Below are 23566 nucleotides of genomic sequence, written 5' to 3' on the forward strand. Positions count from 1 at the left end.
TTGATATTTATGAAAAACTGCAATAAATTATTGTCGAAGCAATGAATTTGAACTTGTAAGTTGTATGGTGTCAAATAGTCTTGATTTTAAGATTTTCAGGATTCATAATATTTTATCCATATCCTGAGTTCCTTTGTAGATTAAAAAAAAAAACAACACGCAGATTGCGATTCCCAATAGGTATACTAACAGAATTTATGAGACTAAAACGAAACTAAAGAATGATGATTCGTTTTTGGTACTTGATTGGGTTTAATTCGGTTTCAAAAGCTATCGAGAAATATTTACAAAAATTCTATCTTTGACAAATGCTTTTTTATTAAAAATGCCCATTTACAATATCGGTGTTTTATGGGATTTTAGTCCTACAGATGGTCTATTTGTAGCGTAGAGTGTTATATGAAAACAATAACGGCGTATGACAAAATCCCATTCGGTTGTTAATATAATCGTATAATATATAAACCATAGATCGTGGCTGAACCAATTTGAATTTTTGTATTTAACCTATTGCATTCATAGAAGATCAAGGAAAGTTGAAACTTAACATAAGAATGTATCTGTTAGCCTGTGTATTATAACAAGTGCCGTTTTCTTCTATTTAATGCGACGTGTGTTCTACCACTTATTATATATTGCTTAAATTTATCAATGTTTTCATTTGATCAGAAGCAAGTTTAAAATTTTACGGAATATTTTAACAACTCGTAATCCATGACCCACAGTTATCACATACAGATATGTATTCAATCAAAAAATTAAACGATATGTGAAACAATTTTTATTTTCCACTATTGATATGGAGTGTTTATTTACATAAATATTGATATACAATAATTCTACAATTTTATTTTGGTATACAATTGAAAAAATTTAGTTAGGTAAGTTTTTTTATATAATATTTTTATCATAGTCCAGAACTATTAACAATTGGTTTAATAAAAGTTAGTTTAAAACCGTTTATATTTAATATTAATTTTACATTATTAAGCAGAACTATCTAATTCAAATAATAAGCCTAAAGGAATGATACACAGATTTGCTAACGGCGTATCTATATAAGATTTTTACGGACGATCATTTCTTGCCAGTCTTCAAAGATAGGTTTTATTATTTTGCTTTAAAAAAACTTGACTAGTTTTATCTTTTGCATTACAGATTTTATACAGACTGTCCCATTTAGCTTGAAACAAGTAAAAACAATAACAATGTTTATAATAACAAATGGTAGATACGGAGGCAATATATTATATTGCCAATTGTTTTTATTTACTATGTGTGCTTTCGAAATTTTATTGAAAAATGCTAATTTAGCAGCCCCATTATTAATAAAAGTAGCATTTAACAACCGTTAAACTTGAAATATCTGTGCATCTTTATTTCACAACAAGGAGGCAAGTAATATAATAACATTAATATTTTAATGCAGTTCCCTTACGAAGAGCTTCTTTTTCAACTCCTTCCCAGTTTCGATGCTCCACTTTTGAGAGGAATCTAAAAGAGAAAGAGAAGTTTATTTAACAAATCAATACATAGTATATAACAAAGTCGTTCCCCGCTACCTGTCCCTATGTCCCTATATGTATGCTTAGATCTTTAAAACTAAGTAACGGTTTTTTCTTTTAGATAGAGTGATTCAAGTGGAAGGTTTTTATGTATAAACATGCATAATATAGTAGAGAAATACTGATTATTTTAGAGGTTAAACTAAATTGTGAACAAAAGGAGGGTAAGTGACGGCATATGAAGTGAAGGTTATAACACAATAATCTTTGTGTTTAAAATTGAAGTTGCTCAGCGATGCGGATAGTTCACAGCTACTATTTTATAAAAGCATAAATGTATAGTAAGTATTTTTTGAATATAATCAACAAATTAACGACTTAAAGAACTATTTGCAGAAGATTAGCTGAAATAAAACATTTTGAGTATACAGATCATACAATAAATTTTCAGAAAACACCCAAAAGCAAACATAATTAATTCAACTATTTATTATACCAAGGAAGTTTTTATTATGTACCCACTTACTTTTGATTGATGTCTTTCAAAATTTCTAAATGTTTATCACTAAGTGAGTTGTGAACGATATCTAAGTTAAATTTTAATATATTTCGATTGTTCAATCCAATCAAGTGAACAGCGGGGCCAGGTTGTTTTGTTAATGCATGATACAAAGCTAACTGGCCTAGTTCTACTCCATGTGTCTGCAAAATTTGTAAAAAAAAAATAAAAAATAGGGATAATATGTATAATTCCAGTAAATAATCTTAAATATTTTAAAATGAACCCCAATCCACAAGTTAGTATGTATAGAAATTACCGTTCTGTTATTAGTTACTTACAAATTATTGTACCAATAGAAATGCATTTACATACTCATTTTATAGCTCAGTTGCAAGAGTAGACGTTTATATCTAGCCTAAAATACACTCTAGCAAATGAAGAAGTATGTTTCTACAGTTTTACGAATTGTCTATCGAATATTAGGTACCTTGCAGTAATCACCAGCCTGCTTACAGATTTGTTTTGTTTTTTCGTGAGCTGGATGCCATGGCTGAGGTCCAAAATTTGTTAACATTCCCATTTGATGAACAGCACCATTTATTACGCCCACATTTCTTTTCTATTGTAATTTTGAATAATGATTAGTTTATTCACTTTAGTTAATAATATTTTTGGAAATTATATAGGAGTAGTTCTGGAAACGAGTAAATTTTGCCAAGGTACTTATTTTTTATATAGATGCATTATACCAATTAAATAACTTTCTATAATTGGTTTCTGTGTTAATTTTATTTTTACTCGGAAACAATATTCAGTCAAAATCGATTTCATTTTCATCTTTCTTTTTTAGAACTACTCATAAATACATTACCTTAAAGAATTCTAAATATTCACTTAAAGCATCATCGGTAAGTGTAAATCGTGCATAATTAAGAATTGAAGAAATTTTCACTTTACTCCGTTGTATGCACTCCTTTAGTGTGGAAAGTGAATAATCTGTAACTCCTATAAATCTTGCTTTTCCTTTTTTAACAACTTCTTCCAAAGTTGGTAAACACTCATTTAAAACTATATCTAGATTTTCTGAAAATCCAATATCATGAATCTAAAATAGAAATTTATCCCCAAAAATTATTGCCAATTTTTTCAAAACTAAAAATTTCTTACCTGAATAATATCAACTGCATTCATTCCAAGTAATTTTAAGCTTTGATCAACACTTTCTAGTGTGCTTTTAGCAGTATAGTCAAATTTAACACCAACAGATTTATCAGGATTAGTAACTACATAACGTGCAACTTTAGTTGCGATGTAATATGCTTCACGTGGAACAGTTTTTAACGCCTAAAATAAATTGTTTACACTTCATTATCACCACCCTCCTTCTGCAAAAATTTGGAACATCCAATTGGTTTAAATGACTATTATTCGCGTGTATAAAGGTATAAAGATGCCAGTTCGCGGGACAGCAATCTGTTTGTTAAATGATTATTATACATATTTGAACCTTCGTGAGTGGCTTCTTTTTAGCAAGTCTGCCACAATTTCTCTCTACGAATGTGTTCGAAAGTGCTACGTTTTCAAATGTGCATGATAACGTCATATTTAAGCTAACGATTTGGAAAAACGCAGCAGGGAATTTCTCGGACACTATATGATCACTTGATAACATTAATAAATTATTGTTTAATAATTATTAATGTTATAACATGATTGATGATTCCTAGTGGGTCATTTCACCCGAAAAATTTTAGCATGCTCTTGTAGTCTATTTATATTTATTTTTTATATATTTATTACCTTTCCTAATATTTCTTCTGAAGAACCGTTTCCATAGAAAGGTGCTGTATCAATATAATTGATACCACTTTTTAATGCTGTATGAATTGTTGCGATGACTTCATCCTCGTTATATTTCCTGAAACATTGAATTATTCATTCAAATGAAGATTATCAATTTAAAATCAAACTTCTTGAGAAAACATTATTTCAAGATTATATGATTTTCTATCAGATCAAATTAAGAGATTGATTTAAAACTACCCGTTTTGATTACCCACAATCATGGAATGATTACCCCGGTGTTTGTTTTACAGGTGATATAATTCCAGTTATCGAAGTCTAACTACCACTTTACGGGGTGGGATTTGTAAATTTTGGTTTGTCCGAAAAACATCATATTTAATACAAAGAATTTTTGTAGCTAAACTTGAAAATCGATCAACTGATTTTAATTCATCTTAATTTAATGTTTTAGTGAAAAACTTTACTTCAGAATGAAGAACTAAAAGACATTTACCGACATCTCAAAGCGACCTATAAGGAAAACTATATTTTACAAAATTATTTACTAAGTTTTTATGACCACCATGACCTGCTCTAGATCGTACTTGGTACAATTAGAAGAATTTTGAAGAATTTTTGCAAAAGCTGGTATAGCGAGAAAGTAGAAAAATTAACTCTTTCTGACCTACCTAAAATTAAAATCAATTTACATCAAATTTTTTTTAACTTGTTTTATTCCACCTCCTGATAGCCGTTATTACAATCTCACTCAACAACCTAAGCTTAGATTGGACGCGTAAATCGACTCGAACATAGTCTTAAAGTGTAGATTAGGCTTTAATATAACACAAAATTTCCATCAACTATTTTCATGAGATAATTTCAATTAATTTAAAGCTAATAGAGGTAGAATGCAACATCAACATACAACAATATTCAATCATAAAATATCAATACCAGGAGTTTAGTCAATTAAAATGAATAGTATGAATAAAATCAACTAATTTACATACCCATACAAATTAGTGAAACCAGCACCTCCAATACCAATTTGTGAAACTATTAAACCAGTATCACCCAAAGGTGTATATTTCATTTTTCGTACCGCTTCTTCATCATGAAATCCTTGTACAAATGTTGGTGGCAAGTCTCCGTTCATTGTTTGCAAAACTTCTTTCTACAGTGTACTTCAATAAATGATTGCTACAACAAATGATTACAAACCGGCATATTATATTCAATTAAAGAAGCTATTATAATCATCAGAGATAAGTGTTGGGTTCCGCACAACAGTGGCGTATTTCTTCCAACAAAATATAGGTACTACTAAATTTATAAAAGAGCTAGTATAAGCTTACTAATTACCCCCAAACGAATCAATTCCAAATAGGCGTATGAGGATAGTAGGATACAACTGAGAACCTAAATTTTGAATTCATATATAATACATTTAATAATTCCAGGTTTTCACTTCATTTAATCTGGTTTCAGCATAATAACCCTGATAAACACTAGTCACCTTAATTTTTAAGGTATAACCTTGCAGGAACTATTTACTAAAAATGAGTCGATGGTCGTAAACTTGTAAAAAAATATGTAAAAAACTATTCTTACTTGAATTGCGCATATGTTGTAATGATTAAAATTAATTAGCAAAAGTATTTAAATTAGTATTCTTAATTAATTCAAATTTAGTTTGGTTTTATTGCATGATTCTATAGAAATGCAATCTAAGGCCACCCTTACACTGTAAGAAGAATTCTCTCGTCAGATGTTTAAACAAGATCCGGCACCTCATCAGGCTTCAGGTACTTTGTGACCGGAGCGGCCGGGAAGCATACTAGTATTTTTTAATGACATCATTCATACTGAGTTTTGCTTTAGTTTTGAGTAGACTCCGCCTTTTGTGCTCACGAAGTTCTATTCGTGAGAAATATTACATGTATTAGAAATAAGTTTCTGATATTGTATCCTAAATACTGGCATACTTTCCACCGATGTAAAAATATTCTCATCAGAGTTTCAGATAGTGTGCGGTTACCTTAACAATAATAATAATAACAGCAAATATTTCATTATAATTAATTACTTTTTCTAAGAAGATAATGAAGAGTTATCTTTCATTCATAATATAAAAATAGTTTTTAACGATTTGATGAGTTCGAGGTCAAAATAGTTTACTGTGGCCAAAAATTTACAAAAATTGTGAATTTTTTATGGATATTCGAAAACTATTTGAAAACGTCATTCTAGCAAAAAGCTGTTCCATTTAATTATAGACTTTATATTCGATAATTAAAAAAAAAAAATTTAATTGTTCATTTTTCAACCCACACTTGACCGATAAATACAATTTTACAACTTAAATAAATGGAAAAATTTGAGCCAATTTTTCTTGAATTGATCGCAATAAACGCCCTGGGAATCCTCATAAAAGCTCGATTAGAAGCCTAGATACGAAGATTTTACGATTTTTGCTTGAAAATTTTACAATAAATATTTCATTATATTGCCAAGCAAACCCTAAAGCTTAAATACCTGTACTATTAATAGTTTCGTGGGAAAAAAATCAGAAATATCATTACCGTCAGTTGGGGTAACATTGGCCCTTTGAGGTTAACTTTGGCCCAAAACTAGAAAAAGTTTAAATGTTCTGTATTTTGACATCTAGGTTGATTTACTCACTAAGTTCTAGCATTTCCCGATAGATAGCAACACTGGCCAGACTTCTGAGCCAACCTGGGTATAGTTACACGTTTCACCACCAATGCAGTGCTGCTCCATCTTGGTGTTGTCAAAGTGCTGGATTTTGTTGTCTTCCAACTTTTGTTTCCTCAAGCTTATTTTTAAGCTGTTGAGAGCTGGTAAGTGAATTTTCTTTTACTGTAATCCTTTGTTTAACTTAATATCAATACAACTATTTGTTTATGTTTATAGTTTACAAACTGAGATGAGTTTTGTAGGTTGGTCTAACTTTGTCCCAGATTTAGGGTAACTTTGGCCCAACATGGCCCAAAATTTTTTTGCTGTTATTTATCCATTTAAGATGCTAAATCATTGCAGTATATCCCTGTTAAACTGTATATAATAACAATTGTGTGTTTTGTTGCAGGGAAAATGCCAAGAAACCGGATAAAACCACTAGGGACTAGAAATTACGGTAACTACAAACCAGAAATATTGGATGAATGTCTTGAGGCCATACGATCAGGTGAGTTAACACAAAGAGCTGCAGAAACAAGGTATGGCATTCCTCGTTCTACAATTAAGAATAAATTGAAAGGCAGGCATATGAATACAGTTGGTCGAGCAAGAACATTTAGCGATGAAGAAGAGCTGGCTTTTGAAAAGCACTTGATAACACTATCTGACTATGGATTTCCAGTTGTTGAGACTGATTTCAGATATGCAGTAAAATGCTATTTAGATAAGAAAGGTGTCAAGATAGATAGGTTTCAAAACAACCTCCCTGGCTACGAATGGACCAAATCGTTTTTGAAAAGGCATGAGAAGCTGACAAGTCGTCTCAGCTCTAACATAAAAAAAGTAAGAGCTGAAGTTGGTGCTAAAGATATTGAAAATTACATGGAAAACCTGAAAGAAGTTATCGAAAACGTTCCTGCCACTCATATTTGGAACTACGATGAAACAAATCTTTCAGATGACCCTGGAAACAAAAAGGTAATTTGTAAGAGGGGAGCTAAATATGTGGAAAACATATGCAATCATAGTAAAAGTGCAACCTCTCTCATGTTTTCTGGAAATGCTGCAGGGACTCTTCTCCCCCCCTATGTAGTGTACAAGGCAGATAACATGTGGACAACTTGGACTGAGAATGGACCAGCAGGGGCTCGTTATAATCGTTCTAAAAGTGGCTGGTTTGACGCTATATGTTTCGAAGATTGGTTTGAGTCGTTGTTCTTACCTCATGTGAGAACTCAAAATGGGCCAAAAGTTATTATCGGGGATAACTTGTCTTCACACATTAGTTTAAACGTACTTAGGCTTTGTGAAGAAAACAATGTTAAATTTGTCTGCTTACCACCGAACTCCACCCATCTTACACAACCTCTAGATGTGGCCTTCTTTTCCCCCATGAAAAAGTCATGGCGAGCAATCTTAAGCAAATGGAAAGAGTCCGCTTCTGGCTCTAAGTTCACAACCATTCCAAAGGACGCATTTCCGACTCTATTAAAAGAGTTAATGGCTAGTTTGGCAGAAAATCAAGAAAGAAACCTGATGGCTGGATTTGAAAAGTGTGGAATCCATCCTTTTAACAAACAGAAACTACTAGACAGGCTGCCAGAAAACCAACCGGTTGACAACACAGTAATAGGAGAAGCCTTTCTTGAGCAACTGGAGAAAAAGAGAGCTGAATACTTGACGAAAGATGGCCCCAAAAAGAGAAAGAAGAAGCTGCAAGTGCCCGCAGGAAAGAGTGTTTCGGTTAAGGATGTAGAAGAAGCTACCGGTATCTTAGAAGCAACCAATAAACCCTCTTCGTCAAAGCAGACTTCGTCAAAATCTGAGAAAGAAAAAGTTCCCAAGAAGAAGCATAAACAGACTTACAATTCTTCTTCGGATGAAGACGATGTGGAAATGGTATTAGAGTCAGATGGAGTGAGTGAATCATTTTCAGACCTAGAAGACCTTCAGGAAGAATCTAAGAAAGCCGAACCTACTGCTGAAACAAAAAAACAAAAATGGAAAGCAGAAGATTTTGCCGTTGATAACTTTGTAATTGTGATCTACAATGGTCAAAAGTACCCTGGCAAAATAGTAAGCATTTTTGATCATGGCCCAGTAGTTGAGTGCATGGAGAAGAAAATAAAATTCTGGCGCTGGCCTGAGAAGCAAGACCGCATGGCCTATGACTGGGATGACGTTTGGGAAAAAATAAATCCTCCTAAAATAGCATCAAAGAGGAACCAGTTCACAGTCCCAGAACTAGACAATTTCGTGGAATAACTTGAAATATTTTTACTTCCTTTTGTAACAATAAAGTGTGATTTTTACTTCGTTTTGTAACAATAAAGTGTGGTTTTCTTAGCAGTTTGTTTTCCTTTTCCACTTTTTTGTCCAAATCATAAAGTTTAAAAGTAAAAATCTAATAAACTTGAAAACTGAATACTTGAAAAGAATCTTGTATAGGGTAACTTTGCTCCACTTATGATATGGTACTAAATTTCAAAGGTTTTAATGGATGGGACAAAGTTACCCCAATCCCAGGTAACTTTGTCCCAATTTTTAAAAATTTTTTATCTAGGTTAGGAAAATTATTAGGGACTTATACTAATGCTTAAATTTGTGGCACATAATCGAATAATAACTGGAAAAACTTAAAACACAATCTTCATCACAAATAGATTGGTAAAAACTGGTTTGTTTCACAAAAAACTGGGAAAGTTGGGCCAAAGTTACCCCAGTTGACGGTACCTTAGGAAACGCTCTCTGTCAAAAGTGTATCATGGTAAAAGATGTTCTTTAAAATAAAGTGAGGCCGAACTCGGGAAAGAATGCATTTTTTTTACATTTCAGTCTCAAGATTCATCTATTCGACTTTTTTTAAAAGCAAGCTATTTTTGTGCTTTATGTACCTGTAGTATAAAAGTGCTTGAGAAACATATGCTCTACAAATTAATTATATGCTCTACAATTTCGAAGAATGCAGTTTTTATGGAAGTCAAATTTGAAGAATTTTAAAAAATCCTTTCATAATAATTCATAATTTTTGTGGATTTTATACCACAAAAAAATATCCCGATATCCGTCGAACTTTCAAACTTGCTATTTACCTACTCTCTCATGACTATATAAATTAGTAAGAAAAAATTCATAAAATACATATTAAAGCATGTTATTAATATAAACCTGAAAATCAATAGATAAGAAGTGCCGTACGATTTAGACAAGCAGGAAATATTTGCCCAAAAGATACCCATTTGAAATAAGCTTGCGTTTAAAATACTTGACTTTTAGGAAATAATTTATGAAAATGATTATCACATATTACATTAACATAAATAGGATGCCATTAAGCAATAACTCATTAATATGTATATGTATTAGGTAATTTAAATAAATAGACCAGCACTACAGGTCTAGAAGGAAGGCCCTTGGCTTTCGAGCAGACATGTCTCCATCTGCTTCTGTTCTCGGCTTCTCGTTTCCAATTTCCAGTTCCCAGTTCCCAGTTCTCGCAAATCTTTTTCCACTGACTTTATTTCCTCTGATCAGTACTTGCCTCGCCGCTATATCTTGTATCTGTGATCTTATCACGTTTATTATACAGGGCTCTTTATATAATTCGTATAGTTTTTGGTTTGATCTTCGCAAAAATCCCCTACTTCCCGGTCTCCAAATATTTCTCTCCCATATGTTCAGTGTCTGTTTTTCTTTTTGGTTCAGCTTCCATAACTCGCTACCATACACGAGGTAGTACTTTGAGCAAAATTCACCACTGTTTTATAAAAATAAATAAACTGAAATTTAATGATGTTTTACTACTGCTACTGGCTTCCAATCTTGTTTAAATACTTTTGACTTCTATGTACAGCTTAGTTGTTAGATCTGATATGGATCTGATATAAAGTACCTAAGTAAAAATATAATCTTGGAGTATTTCGATGTGTAATGTTGTAAAGAACACGAATGAATAGACCATAGCCAGTAAGCAGCAATAAAGTCCTCCGCCTGGGCTAAATCGACAAATTAACAATGGGGGATGGGGAGGAGGTTGGTACACAAATTACAAAATTTTGTTTCTTTTCAAAATAAAAATATTTTTTGATCAGTTTTAAGCAAAAAAGTTTTTCTCTAAGCGCTTAGTATTTGAAATTAAAAATGCAATATTCGATTTTAAGAAAAATGTGTTATTTTTTCAATCTATGAGGTAATTCACTTAGCTAAAGCAGCTTCTGCGCTACGGTTTTTTTATTATTCTGTGCATAATTTCACTGTTTATAAAATAATCATATAAATGTTAATAATATTTTGATATTTTGAAAAATTTAGAAATATTTTATCATTTAAGAGTTTATTTATTTTAATTTGATTAAAACTATTATCATTTTAGTGTTTTTTTAACAAAAAATAATTAGTGTCATAGTTTACTTGCGAGAGATAAATAGATAAAAATATTTCACCAAAGTATATATTTATACTTCAATTTATATATAGGAGAAAGTGCTACAAAATGATCCCTATTTTGTGTGTAAAATTCACTTCTATAAAACTGGATAGAGAATCTATATGGCGTAAAATAAATTTAAATGTTTAACATTGAAGTATTTCCAGCACCTTAGAATGGGTGTCTGGGAACTAAATGAAATCATTGTACGAAATATAAATTTTTTCGTCATCAAGATAACATATAAATGAAAAGAGATATCGAGCTGAAAATTTTATAGGCGTCTTCGGGACAAAAAAAGGACTTTGTGTATATATATATATATATATATATATATATATATGAAAACGCATAAAAAAAGTAAAAATTCCAAAAGCCATTTTGGCTCAGCCAGGTCGAAGACCATCTAATTGATCAAAAGATGAAAGTAAAGTTTGTATTTACCGGGAGGACTAAGCGGGACCAAGCATAGTAAAATGAATTCTAGTTATATGCGAGCCCAGTGAGCTCCATAGCCGAAGGAGAAGCCAGGCCGCAAGCTGTCTAATTGACATTATTGAATTGGAGCTGCAGGTTTATTAAGATTAATAATCGCTTATCCAAAGTTATAATCAAACAATTATTGTAAGTGAAACGAAGATTACAGGGTCACCTGGAAGGGTATACAAATGATTTTATTAAACAATATATCTATTAATAGTTATTTATTTATTATAAATATAAATATAATTATAAACATTTACTTATTATAGAAAAGTCGATCCACTGGCAGAACTTTTTAAAATCGATTTTTTTTAAATTTGTTATTGATGATGTTAGTTGCTTGTATAAAATTGCAATTCAAAATTCGTTACGCGTAACGTAATAAAATTATTCGTCACGCGTAACATAAGAAAAAAAACTTTAAACGCGTTTTTCTAAAAATCATATTTTTTATATGGTGCAGAGATTATCTCCGGATACGCAGAACTGATTTTCATAAATTTTGGTGCATTTTGTTCAACTTTTTTTAAGTCCTCGTTCAGTCATGAGCGAGGTCAATTCTGAGAGGTAATGATAATATTATATTTCAAAGACAACTTTCATTTTTTTCTGAGACTTGCTGTTTCGAAGATAATCCCTGAACCGTTTCATCTAATTTTTTTACAAAATTTGTTTTCGAGGGCCTGTCGGTTGTATATCTACTAAATGAGGAAAACTTTGTTCACGTTGAATAATATGTTCAGAATGATGGCAACCTATTTCGGAAAATAAATAAAAGCATTTGTTGGTTTTCGGTTAGATATAAAAAAATATTAATATTTTAATCCAAATGTTTGACGATACGCTTTAACTTCAACTCCTTCCCAGTGTCGATGTTCCACTTTTGAGAAAAATCTAGAAAAGAATATAAATCGCAGAATTTCAGAATACTTAAATTTCTTTTAAGATTATTATATGAATAACATTATTTGAAAAAAATTTGTTTCTCTCCCGTCTTTCATCACAGCATACCAAATTTCTTCAAAAATAAAAATGTTTTACATTTAAGAATTAGGAATATGATCGCTTCCATTACTGACTGGTAATTATCATCAAAAAAACTATCATCCTCAAATTTTCAAGCTATTTTCTGATCTAAATGTATATCATTGGATTGGGCTATCCCTCGAAAGAATAAATAGTCTACCATTTCTGCTCTGTTAAGATAATTAAGTTTCCTTTACTTACTTTTCATTAATTTCTTTCAAAACTTCAAGATGTTTATCGCTAATTGAATTGTGAATGACTTCTAAGTTAGATTGCAATATATTTCGATTGTTCATTCCAATTAAATGTAATGGAGGACCCGGTTGTTTTGTTAAAGCATGATACAAAGCCAACTGGCCTAATTCTATTCCATGTGCCTATAATAAAAAATAAAAACAAACTTTTTTAATTTACGATTGAAAAAAACATGATTAGATAAAATTTTTGAATGACAAAAGGTGCTCCCAGATATGTGGCGAACAACACACATCACTAAATTAAAAAGAGAACACAGGAAGTACGATATCGATACGTATATGTCGTATTCTCGTATATGCGTATTCTCACAAAATATGTCTGTCTTAGCTGTCTTCTTTGTGTATTCCGTTGTATGATATTTGCGACATATCAGTCCTTAAGGTAGTACGAGCACCAAGGCAATTTTACATTTAATGTTGAAATTGTTTGTACCTTATTTTCAACTTCTTTCAGACGAAAAATAAAATTATACGATATAATTCAGACGCAAAATATAATGTAATATAACTGATTATTATTGGCCACTGGTTATCAAATGATAGTCAGCGAATGAACAAATTTATCAATTTTTGCCATACCCGTATCTCCCAAATTAGGCCTCAGATCCAAATTTGGAAAAGAGATTTTTTGTTGCTCTTGATGAGCTTATTTTGGTAAGCTGGGTTTTTGCAGTCAATAACAGAACACAGTGTATACACAAATACTTCAGCTTCAACTTTTATTTGAATAGTTTTATTGGTTGCCTATTTTTTTTGTAATTTGGAAAAAATCTGATTTTTATTAATCCTTAAAAAAGAGTTTTAAGCCACCACCTCCCCCTGAGGAGTCGGTTTTACGATACGAAGTTGTTACAAACAAATAAACAATAGTGCCAAATATCAAAGGTGAAACACTTTTTTACTTAGGTATAGATATTTACTTTTATTATACAAACTGAGAAGATGGTTAAATTCTGAGATATTTGCTGATTATATATACATTCAAAATTACCTTGCAGTAATCACCAGCTTGTTTACAAATTTGTTTTGTTTTTTCATGAGCTGGGTGCCAAGGTTGAGGTCCATCATTGGATAATAAACCCATTTGAAAAATAGCTGCATTTATTACCACCACATTATTTTCCTGTTGTAAAATGAAATATTTATTGATTGGTTTATAAACAAAAAAAAAAAAAGAAAATTTAATACATTAATTTTTATATTTAATTTACTGCAGCTTAACTACTTTACTACAAAATTTCAATTATATTCTTAAAGTTTATGACATTAAGAAAAAAGAGCACTATATAGCGAAAAATGTACAGTTAACACTGCCAGTTTGACGAACATTTTACTTTTTGTAATTGGGAGATTATGGGTTCAAACTACGATAGCGACAATCATAAATATTGAAGTTTAAATTATTAAAAGTGTCGCCCTGGTGGAAAAAATATTTGGAAAAAGAAAAAGTCTTAATAATTCTTAGAAATTCTGAGAAAGTCTTAGGAACTCTAAAGAGTCTTAGGAACTCTGAATTTCTCAACGTTTTAGGAGTGTTTTATTCAGAATTATCCAGACATATTAAGTCTGAATTAGGCAGTTCAAAAACGTTGAGAAATTCAGAGTTATTCAGAGTTCCTAAGACTTTTTCAGAGTTTCTAAGACTTATTAAGACTTATTCTTTCTTCAAATATTTTTTCCACCAGGGTATTTAATGGACATTAACAAAGTAATTGGGCAAGCTTGTGAAAATTTAATGCAGTTTGAGGTTTAACTAATCACTTCCGTTAATAAAGCGTTACCATAAATCCATCTTTGCTGTCAATGAATGGATATTGACATGCAATTTACAAAATTAAATATGCATATTTGCGTCAAATTATTTTAAAATAAATAATTACCTTGAAAAATTCCAGATATTCACTTAAAGTATCATCGATAAGTGTAAACCGAGCATACGAAATAATGGAAGAAATTTTCACTTTACTTCTTGCTACACAGTCCTTTAGCACTGAAACTGGATAGCCTGTAACTCCTATAAATCTAGCTTTGCCTTTGTTTACAACATGTTCTTCCAAAGTAGGCAAACATTCATTCAATACTGTATCGATTGTTTCTGGAAACTCAATGTCATGAATCTAAAAAAAATTTTTTTCCAAAACTTATTTATCTTAAATGTTAGTAGCTTACGATTATGCAAAGTGAAAGTCCCATCTTTCTAGCATGTATAGAATAGAAAAACAAAATTTTGGGGGGTTTTCCGATTTTTCGGGGATTTTTGATGTGGGTAATGTAATTTTTCAATGTTTTCTGTTATTTTGTTAACACATTGTATAGTATGTGTGATATGGGAATATCAGTTATGTATATGAGACATGTATGTTTGTGTAATGTGACAGCTTGCAATCAATACATGGTTTATACATGGTGTTACAACAATTAACTCAGTCAATTGTTAGTTTTCTCTTATTTTTCAAAAATGTTAATACGTCTGCACTAATAAAAAAACATACAAACTATACATACTTGAATAACATCAACTGCATTTATTCCAAGCAATTTAAGACTATGTTCAACACTTTGAAGAGTACGTTTAGCAGTATAGTCAAATCCAGTATCTGATTTATCATTGAAATTTTTAACTCCATAGCGTCCAACTTTCGTTGCGATGTAATATGCTTCACGTGGAACTGTTTTCAATGCCTTAAAAATTTCAAAATAGAATAAAGAATGGTTTCCTTTCAGTTTATCATATACATATAAAGAAATCATATTTCGTATCGCAGCAAAATCATGCTTTTTGAATCAACATTATTTTAGAATATTATTAGTCCTTTAAAAATTATAAAATTATAAAGTATACCTTTCCTATTAGTTCTTCAGACGAGCCTTGTCCATAATACGGTGCAGTGTCAATGTAATTGATACCACTTTTTAATGCTTGGTGAATCGTTGCAATTGCCTCAGCTTCATCATATTCTCTGAAACATTAAACGATACTTATCATACCTATAAATACATAAAAGTAAAGGTGAGGTCACCTTTTCTGTAAATTTGGTACTTTCTCATACATTAGGATACGGAAGAAATATATAACGGGTAATAAATTAACAGTAATGCCATGAGGCGCTTTTATAACATGTATTTTATGCTGAGCCCATTTTCTTCCGTTAAGCAGTTGACTCATAAAAGAAAAAAAAGATTCCTACATGTATTATTTCGTAGACCTATAATATAGCAAATTGTTAATAATCAGGGGCCTGATAATATCGGGAGTGTAAGGCAATTGTTCTGGTAAATGACGCGTTTACCATTTAAGCAGCCTCCACTAAAAAAGGTCCTCCACCGAGATAAATATTTAAATTTTTTTATTTTATCATTAATAAAATTTTTAGTTTAAGGGCTCCCGTGTGGAATTTTTGGTCAAAGGGCTCAAATCCACCTACGGGCTACAGCAGTTGTAAATGTGGCAATGTTCGGGGCTGAGGACCGAATTAACAAGGATGAATTTCCCAATACTCCCGCGGCGCAACCATGATTTTATAATCAAGCTAGGCATTTGCTACTAGGAATCTGAAGAATTTACTTATACAATTCTCTACTATGAGTATTTTTTATTTTTTAGGCCTAAAATTTTAGTTTTTTATTGAAAGGATTAGCTTTATATTCTTACTTCAACAAAAAAATAGTGTAAATATTATATTAGAACATTGCACGAAATAATACTATAACACCATATAGTCAAATATATACTAACAGTATTTTATTGATCGTGTAATTGGTCCATTACGCGATCTTGCCCTTTAGGGATAAGATTAAACTAGTTAAGATTTAATTAAATTTTGCCCAAAGATGCTAGCCAATTTAAAAAATTAAAAAAAAAAAATTAATGTACTTACCCAAACAAAGAACTGAAACAAGTACCTCCTATCCCAATTTGTGAAACAATTAAGCCAGTGTCACCCAAAGGTACATATTTCATTTTCCGTACTGCATCTTCATCATGAAATCCTTGTACAAATGTTGAAGGTAAATCTCCGTTCATTTTATTTTAGCTTCTTATTACAACAATTGTCTAATAAATGATTACTCTTGAATGATACAAATTTGACAAACCGGCACATTATTTATATTTAAATGGCTAGTTAATATCTTATTCTTTAGTATGAGATAAGTGTTGGGATCCGTAGAATACAACCAAGAACCTAAAATTTATTGAATTTACATTTCTAGCACGGACCACAATTTTACATTTTACAAACTATTTAAATGATATTTTATCAATACTTTACTGGCCATTTCACTCACTTCGTGGAGCTTACGGAAAAAATATATTTGGTTAGAATGTGCGGTGGTTTTTAATCTTGCCGCGGCTTCGCTCGTGATAATGATTCATTTCGATTAATACAGCCTTAATGATTTATTATAAATCATTTGTAAAATATAGTTTTCCAATCCAAATGAATGAAATCAGGATTATAACTAATTTAGGTAATAAAACCGCTCTTAATCCAAATCCACGCTTGGTTACTGCATGAATTTGATTATTTTTAAAGATCTTTCTGGCGATGCATGAGCAACCATGCAAAAAATAAGCAACCATGCAAAATTAGATTTTTTATTTACTCCCGATATTGAGTAAAGGTGAAAAACTTCAAAAAATAGTTTTTTAGATTTTTCTCTTATTGAGATTTTTTTAGTAAAAATTTAAAATCATAAATTTATACTTGATAAATCATAAATTTATTTTTCCATAACATTTTCATGCTATATATAAGTCTTTTCGTTTGGAAGCAATTTGATAAGATACTTACACAGACAATCCACCCATATGGACCAATGGTGTAAAATACGATTTTTTGATCAGGGGACCTAAATACATAAAGTTTCGTTGAAAACTCATCACTGAATTTTTGGGTAGTAGTTAAACATTATCTCTATATTACTACTAGTAGGTAAAAATTTGTTTTGCAAATAGTCAAAACATATTTTTTTATGAAATGTGATAATAACTTTACATCAATGATAATTCAATGAGATCGAAAAATAAAACTTTAACCAGGCCCAGAACAGCTTTAATATAATTCATTTAAATCTTCTAACAAATAAAACTACGAACTCTCAATCATCTAATTTAATATCTTACTTTTTACCTCTGTATACAAATTACAAAGTAGTAAAATAATTCTGATTCTGGTTTTAATAAAAATTGTAGTATATTCCTAATTTCTTAAAAAAAATATCTAATTTATTTCATTAATATAATTTAAAATTTAACACATTTTTTAAAATGTGTGTTACAAAATATTTTAGCCTCCTGGATAGTTTTTGCGTCTTATATACAAGGCGATTTTTGTAAAGTTTCCACCATTGTATTTCAAAAACGGAAAAGAAAATTAAAAAACAGAAAAATATGTAATAGTTTTAGGGGGATTAAAAATATAGTATTTATTTTGCATTTTTTAATAGAACAACATATTTTTTGTTACAAATTTTTGTTCTTTGAAGTAAAAGAAGCAACTTTTGTTTGAATTTTTTGAAGGCTTTTGGCCATCTACTTTAGGTATTTTCAGATAAAAGTTTCTATTAAGAAAATTCTAGCAAATTCTCAAAATAATAATTTTTTACCGATTCTCATTTTTCATTGAAAAATAAAACTTTGTCCACAAATTTTTTCCATATGATATTCTTACAGTGGCTTTTTGCAGCAAAGAAACAGAATAGTTCCCTTTAAAAACAAAGTTGAGACTTGTTTGACCGTGAAAACTTAACCGTATAAAATACCAAATACTTTATTTTCATTCCCCCTAAAAATGGACCCATTTATGTTTTCACGTTTTATGATTTTCCGTTCCGTTTTTTTAAATACAAGAGTGGAAACTTTTTAAAATTACTTTGTATGGAATCTTTTTGAGCAAATGGTCTTATTTCAAGAAGTGGTAATCTTTTTGGTATAAGAAATATGTGTCTGAATTACACGCATTATTTTGTATCTGTTCCGAGTCCGTTAAGTTTTAAAAAAAAAGCGTTTCGAATAAAATTTATTGGTTTTTTATTGAGTTTTTCCCCATTTTATCAGTTTCTCTCTATCAGTACTATCTTAAAAAGTACTGTTAGAAGGCGGATTAACACATATCTCTAATTATTTATTATAATTGATGTCGTGATGATACTACCCAAGATCGATTGTCATAATCCCATAGGTATTTAAGTTTCTTAACTGCCTGTATATGGAAGTCAGATGAATGTTTCATTCATGATTTGCTTTGAATCGTGTTATTTATTTACATATCTGTGGTAATAATACTTGTATAAGTAGATAAAATTACTGATATTAATAGTATTATAAAATTTAATGTTTTTCTGGAATCAAATAAATTACGCAAATTAGATAAACAATAAGCCTGTTTCTTAGGCCATTACGTCATCAAAGATGCAAAACGGGACCCATGTAAAAAAATTTGTTAACTTTTTTTTTGAATATTGTCTGATTTACATTTATTTTAAGATCGCAAAGTCGTTTAATATGAAACAATAAAAAAATCACACGCCTGTATTATTTAAAAAAAAACCCTCAATTTCAACAAACTTCACCCAGTTGACTCTCCCTCTCCTATGGACGTGGATTTACCCTAGATTTTGTTGGCTAAGTATTTATACCAAAATGCCATTTTCTCACCTCCGTGCTGAAAGTGTCAACTTTCTGCCCACTGTGTAAAACGAAGTTACCGCCTTCTGCCTCCGTTTGGGAGAAAAAGAATATACACACCACGGGAGCATAAGTAAAGATGTTTCAGATCTCATGTTCATTGTCGCCCGAGGCGAAGCTGAGGGTGACAAACACTTTTATTTTTCTTTACTTTTGCTCCCTAGATGTGTAGACAATTTTTTGATGAAATTTTTATACCAAATATTTCTGATTAACCCCCGTTAAGACAAAAATATTTGGTCTAAAAACTGTGTAGGTATATGCATGTCGAAATGTTTAGGATAGGTAACGGAATTGGCGTTAACCAAGTTTGGTACTTTTTGCATTTATCTCAGATTCTTTTAGAGCATTTTTAATTTTCGTAAAGATATAACTTTAATACTAACTAAGTTTTGGATACTTCAAAGATATAATAGCTGATTTTGTTGACTTTAAAGTCAGCGCAATATACCTGCGACTATGCTATTTCTTAATATAAAATAAACATATAAATTTATTATTATATTTTGAAAAATTCGTAGAAACATTTGATAAACATTTTTTAATGATAATTTTAATTAAAACTTATTTTAATATGTTCTGGCATAATTTTATTGGTTCTTTACTTATGAATAAAAAATTTTTAGTGTCATAATTTGATTGGCAATTTGAAATCAATTTATTTACAAACAAACGGATGCAAATTTTTAAATCTTTATAATCTAATCATTTTAGAGATAACTATAAACAGTCAATTTACGAAAAAATTTTCAATTAGTAAATTTTGTTTGCTGTCTTATTTACTAATCTTTATTTACCATTTATAATTATATCTTAGGTTGATAGAATTATCACCTTGATAACGGTGTCGAATCTTTTATCATTTTCTTGAAATTTTTCTTCTGTTGTGTTATAATAAAGTTAGAGATTTGTTTTGAACTTGTTAGTATTAATCAGATCATTGTAATTGTGAACCAAAAAATTCAATGCCGTATAGGTTCTATAAACTTCTGCATTTTTTAGCACTATATAACTCGAACAATTGGAAAATTATTTAACTTAGTAGTTGAATAATTTTCGAATAAGCAGTTTATAGTTTCTAGTTGAATGCAACAACCGGAAAATTAAAGAAAAATTAATGTAGTAAGGTTTATTTTTTCATTCAAGATGATTTCAGGGGCAGGTATATCTTCAACAACAAGTGAAAACAAACAATTGACTGAGTTAATTGTTGAAATACCCTGTATAGAAAGTGTTGAATGTCAGTGCTTGCATCAAATCAATCATCTGAAGATAAGGTAGAGAAAAAAAGAAAAGCTCATGGACATCATCAGCCTATAGAGCGCCAAATACACTTAAGTCCGCAGCTAACGTAATTTGACCCCCCACAAAGTTTCGATCGTTGAGTTAACCCCCCCCCTACTATTGATTTCCACTTTTTACTTCCTTAATCAATGTATTTTAAGGAATTATTGATTGTTCGTTTATTATTAGCAATTATTGCATTATAAATATTTCAAATTAATTAATTTTTTTTTTTTTGAACAAAGAGAAAAAAGTGGAAATCAATCTTATGGGGGGCTAACTTAATAACAAATAATTGTTTAGTAAATAATAAATAAACAACGATCGAACAAATAATTTTAATGCTCGAACAATGAAGAGCAAACGACGGACAATAGACTAAAAAAGATATATATTTATAATTAATTAATCCGAAAAGAAATTTTTGTGGGGGGGGGGGGGGGCAAATTACGTTAGCTTTACATCCATGAATTTTTTGTACATATATGATTAGGAGAACATGTTCAACAAAACCTAAAATAAAACTTAACATTAAAGAACTGATAAAAAAAATTTTAATGATTTTATAGATACCGTATAAAAAAATTGTTAAAAATGACCGAAAATTGATTTTATACTGTATAAAATAACCATTATTCATTCATATTTATTTTAGGTGAAATATGTACAAAAATATATTATAATAAAATATCGGTTTTATCAATTTTTCTGATTTAATTATTATTAAATATTATACTTGCCTTTGTCTTTTAACAAAATATTACTACAATTATTCATTTATAAGCTAGTTTATTGAAAAAAGGTGAGGTAAAAGAAATACATATGGATAAGTTTAATGAAAAATGGGTTAGTAAAAGAAAAATAAATACTAGGAAGAAAACAAGTTTATTGAAAAGAGGTGAGTAAAGGGTATGTATATTACATTAATGATATGTTTAATATGTCAAAGGTAGAGTAGTGGTTAGCGCAGTCGTCTCAGGTTACAGAGTACCTCGGTTCGAATTTAGCAACGAACCAATTTATTTTTAATTAAATAAGTTATTGTGCCGAGATAATGTCATTTTTTTTAGATAATTGTTATGAGAACCAAAAGCGGCAAATAAGTAAGAGGGCGAGGTATATTTTATTCCCACCCCCTGACAGAACAGTGATTTATGACATGAGTAGGAAAGTGAGACTAACATAATTAATTTTTTTTGTGAAATAACATGTTCTCCTATAATAAAATCTTATAAAATTTCATTTAACAAGAAAAATTTTATCTATCATGTACAACAAAAATGCAAGCAAAATAAGTATGTTTATAATATTTTGTAATAGGCGAATGTTATAAAAAAAAAAAAAAGGATAAAATATATAACATATTCTCCTGTTACAAAATTTCAAATTTTAGTCTTTCTTACCGAGCGATTTTTTAATTTTATAAATACAAATTTTATTATTTTGTAACAGGAGAATATGAGTGAGATAAAAATTTAAAAGTTTCAAATTTTAGCATAACCAAACAATTTTTTAGCTCCGCGATCTTAGCACCTCATGTGCGGAATTTCGATTGACCAATTATACCATCTGAAAGGTCAGAAATTGGTCATAAAAGGTCATTTGGTCTCATTAATTGGTCAGCATCAGAAAATTTTTTATTAAAGATTGAAAAAACTCCACCTATGCGCGATCGGGAAGCATTCGCTGATAATTGGTCAGCTAATATAAATAAAATTGGTCAGTTTAATTTTATATTCAAAAAATAATATAATTTCGAAAAAATTTTCAATTTTTTCAACATTTGTACTAGGAGAACATAAGTGGGAATTAGTAGTTCCTGATAAGGAGAAAGGTGAGTAAGTGTTTTCACCCCGAAAGTCTAAAATTTTATTTTGGCAGAAAGTTATTGGTCTGCCCACTAGAGGTCACACTCACCAAACACGGGTGTGCAGACCACTAACTTTCTGACTTACGAGGTGACAACAATTACCTTGCTATCAGGTACTACTTATTCCGTCCGTCCTTGATGTTCTCCTAGTAGAAATGTGAAAAAAATTGAAGTTTTTAAACGAAAAAAAACTAATTTTTTCATCATTTACTAGGCAAACATGCTGTGGTGGAAATTTGAAAAAAAATGAAAATAAAAATCAGATTTTGCTTAAAAGATTTAATGAACTTTTTTTTAATATATGTCCTCACCTAGTTTCGAACCAAGGGACTATTTATTCGAAGTCAGATACGCTAACCATTATACCATTAGGGCTCTGTTATTCGTATTAATAAATAATTATATTGATATTTTCGACTTTCTTAAATTATAACAAAAAGTACTCATTTTCGGAAAATTTTGAGTAGTATTATTACAAAAAAAAATGGCAAACGAAGTTTGAAATACTTACCTATCGTGAAGTTCGAAATACTCACCTATTTTTAACTGAAATAATATTGTATAGCTACAGAGAGATGGGGAAAAATAAAATAAAAACAGGGTTTGAGTTTTCAACTTTATTTAAATGAAATAAATCAAAATACATAAAAACTATTTACGAATTACTTGCACATAATTCCATATAATTAATTTCATCTTAAAAAAATTTTTTTGCATCAACTTTTTTTTTACAAACCAAATACCACACAAAAATAAAATGAAAATCCAAAAAGAATATTACGTATTTACAATCCAACTTCTTTATCTCACCTATATTTTATAAGAATTTGTTTGTACCTTTACTAAAAAAAAATTAATTAGTTAATTAATAATTTTGTTCTGAAAGGAAAAATGGGATAGAATAAAATAAAACAAAATTTAAAATATATAACGATATTTATTTATTTATATTAATTTGAAAACGTTATCCCGAAAATTGATTTTTTACTGTATAAAATAACTATTATTATTATTCATTCAAATTTTTTATAGGTGAC

At 30.0% G+C, this 23566-nt stretch overlaps 3 protein-coding genes across 5 annotated transcripts; 1 reads left to right on the forward strand and 2 right to left on the reverse strand.

The window, feature by feature from the left end:
• Positions 1-868: 868 nt before the first annotated feature.
• On the reverse strand, positions 869-5285 carry LOC123292305 (L-galactose dehydrogenase-like). Of its 2 annotated transcripts, XM_044872902.1 has the most exons (8): positions 5158-5285; positions 4806-4995; positions 3808-3925; positions 3175-3351; positions 2879-3112; positions 2495-2626; positions 2032-2207; positions 869-1494 (listed from the first exon to the last, which is right to left on the reverse strand). In XM_044872902.1, exons 2-8 carry the CDS (start codon positions 4949-4951, stop codon positions 1413-1415), a joined length of 1065 nt encoding a protein of 354 aa, XP_044728837.1. In that variant the 5' UTR covers positions 4952-4995; positions 5158-5285; the 3' UTR covers positions 869-1412. The 2 variants fall into 2 exon arrangements, with proteins under 2 accessions (XP_044728837.1, XP_044728835.1); XM_044872900.1 differs by lacking the exon at positions 5158-5285 and having other exon boundaries at positions 4806-5047.
• Positions 5286-6418: 1133 nt separating this feature from the next.
• LOC123293767 lies at positions 6419-9218 on the forward strand. 2 transcript variants are annotated; one of them, XM_044874673.1, is made up of 2 exons: positions 6419-6656; positions 6905-9218. In XM_044874673.1, the coding sequence occupies exons 1-2, from the start codon at positions 6560-6562 to the stop codon at positions 8758-8760; spliced, it is 1953 nt and encodes a 650-aa protein (XP_044730608.1). In that variant the 5' UTR covers positions 6419-6559; the 3' UTR covers positions 8761-9218. The 2 variants fall into 2 exon arrangements, with proteins under 2 accessions (XP_044730608.1, XP_044730609.1); XM_044874674.1 differs by lacking the exon at positions 6419-6656 and having other exon boundaries at positions 6841-7473; positions 7565-9218.
• Positions 9219-11682: 2464 nt separating this feature from the next.
• LOC123292207 (L-galactose dehydrogenase-like) lies at positions 11683-16772 on the reverse strand. Its single transcript, XM_044872773.1, has 7 exons — positions 16566-16772; positions 15530-15647; positions 15193-15369; positions 14568-14804; positions 13679-13810; positions 12632-12807; positions 11683-12298 (listed from the first exon to the last, which is right to left on the reverse strand). The coding sequence occupies exons 1-7, from the start codon at positions 16709-16711 to the stop codon at positions 12217-12219; spliced, it is 1068 nt and encodes a 355-aa protein (XP_044728708.1). The 5' UTR covers positions 16712-16772; the 3' UTR covers positions 11683-12216.
• Positions 16773-23566: the final 6794 nt, after the last annotated feature.

The sequence above is a fragment of the Chrysoperla carnea genome, chromosome 2, assembly GCF_905475395.1.
Source record: "Chrysoperla carnea chromosome 2, inChrCarn1.1, whole genome shotgun sequence".
Taxonomy (NCBI): Eukaryota; Metazoa; Arthropoda; class Insecta; order Neuroptera; family Chrysopidae; genus Chrysoperla; species Chrysoperla carnea.

Excerpts from the sequence above, each read along its gene's own strand:
- LOC123293767 (XM_044874673.1), top strand. The coding sequence starts at position 6,560 with ATGCAGTGCTGCTCCATCTTGGTGTTGTCAAAGTGCTGGATTTTGTTG. Across the intron at positions 6,657-6,904 it reads TTTTAAGCTGTTGAGAGCTG|GGAAAATGCCAAGAAACCGG; the intron begins GTAAGTGAATTT and ends GTTTTGTTGCAG.
- LOC123292305 (XM_044872902.1), bottom strand. The coding sequence starts at position 4,951 with ATGAACGGAGACTTGCCACCAACATTTGTACAAGGATTTCATGATGAA. Across the intron at positions 3,113-3,174 it reads ATGCAGTTGATATTATTCAG|ATTCATGATATTGGATTTTC; the intron begins GTAAGAAATTTT and ends TTTCTATTTTAG. Across the intron at positions 2,208-2,494 it reads AGGCTGGTGATTACTGCAAG|ACACATGGAGTAGAACTAGG; the intron begins GTACCTAATATT and ends CAAATTTTGCAG.
- LOC123292207 (XM_044872773.1), bottom strand. The coding sequence starts at position 16,711 with ATGAACGGAGATTTACCTTCAACATTTGTACAAGGATTTCATGATGAA. Across the intron at positions 15,370-15,529 it reads CTGAAGAACTAATAGGAAAG|GCATTGAAAACAGTTCCACG; the intron begins GTATACTTTATA and ends GAAATTTTTAAG. Across the intron at positions 14,805-15,192 it reads ATGCAGTTGATGTTATTCAA|ATTCATGACATTGAGTTTCC; the intron begins GTATGTATAGTT and ends AATTTTTTTTAG.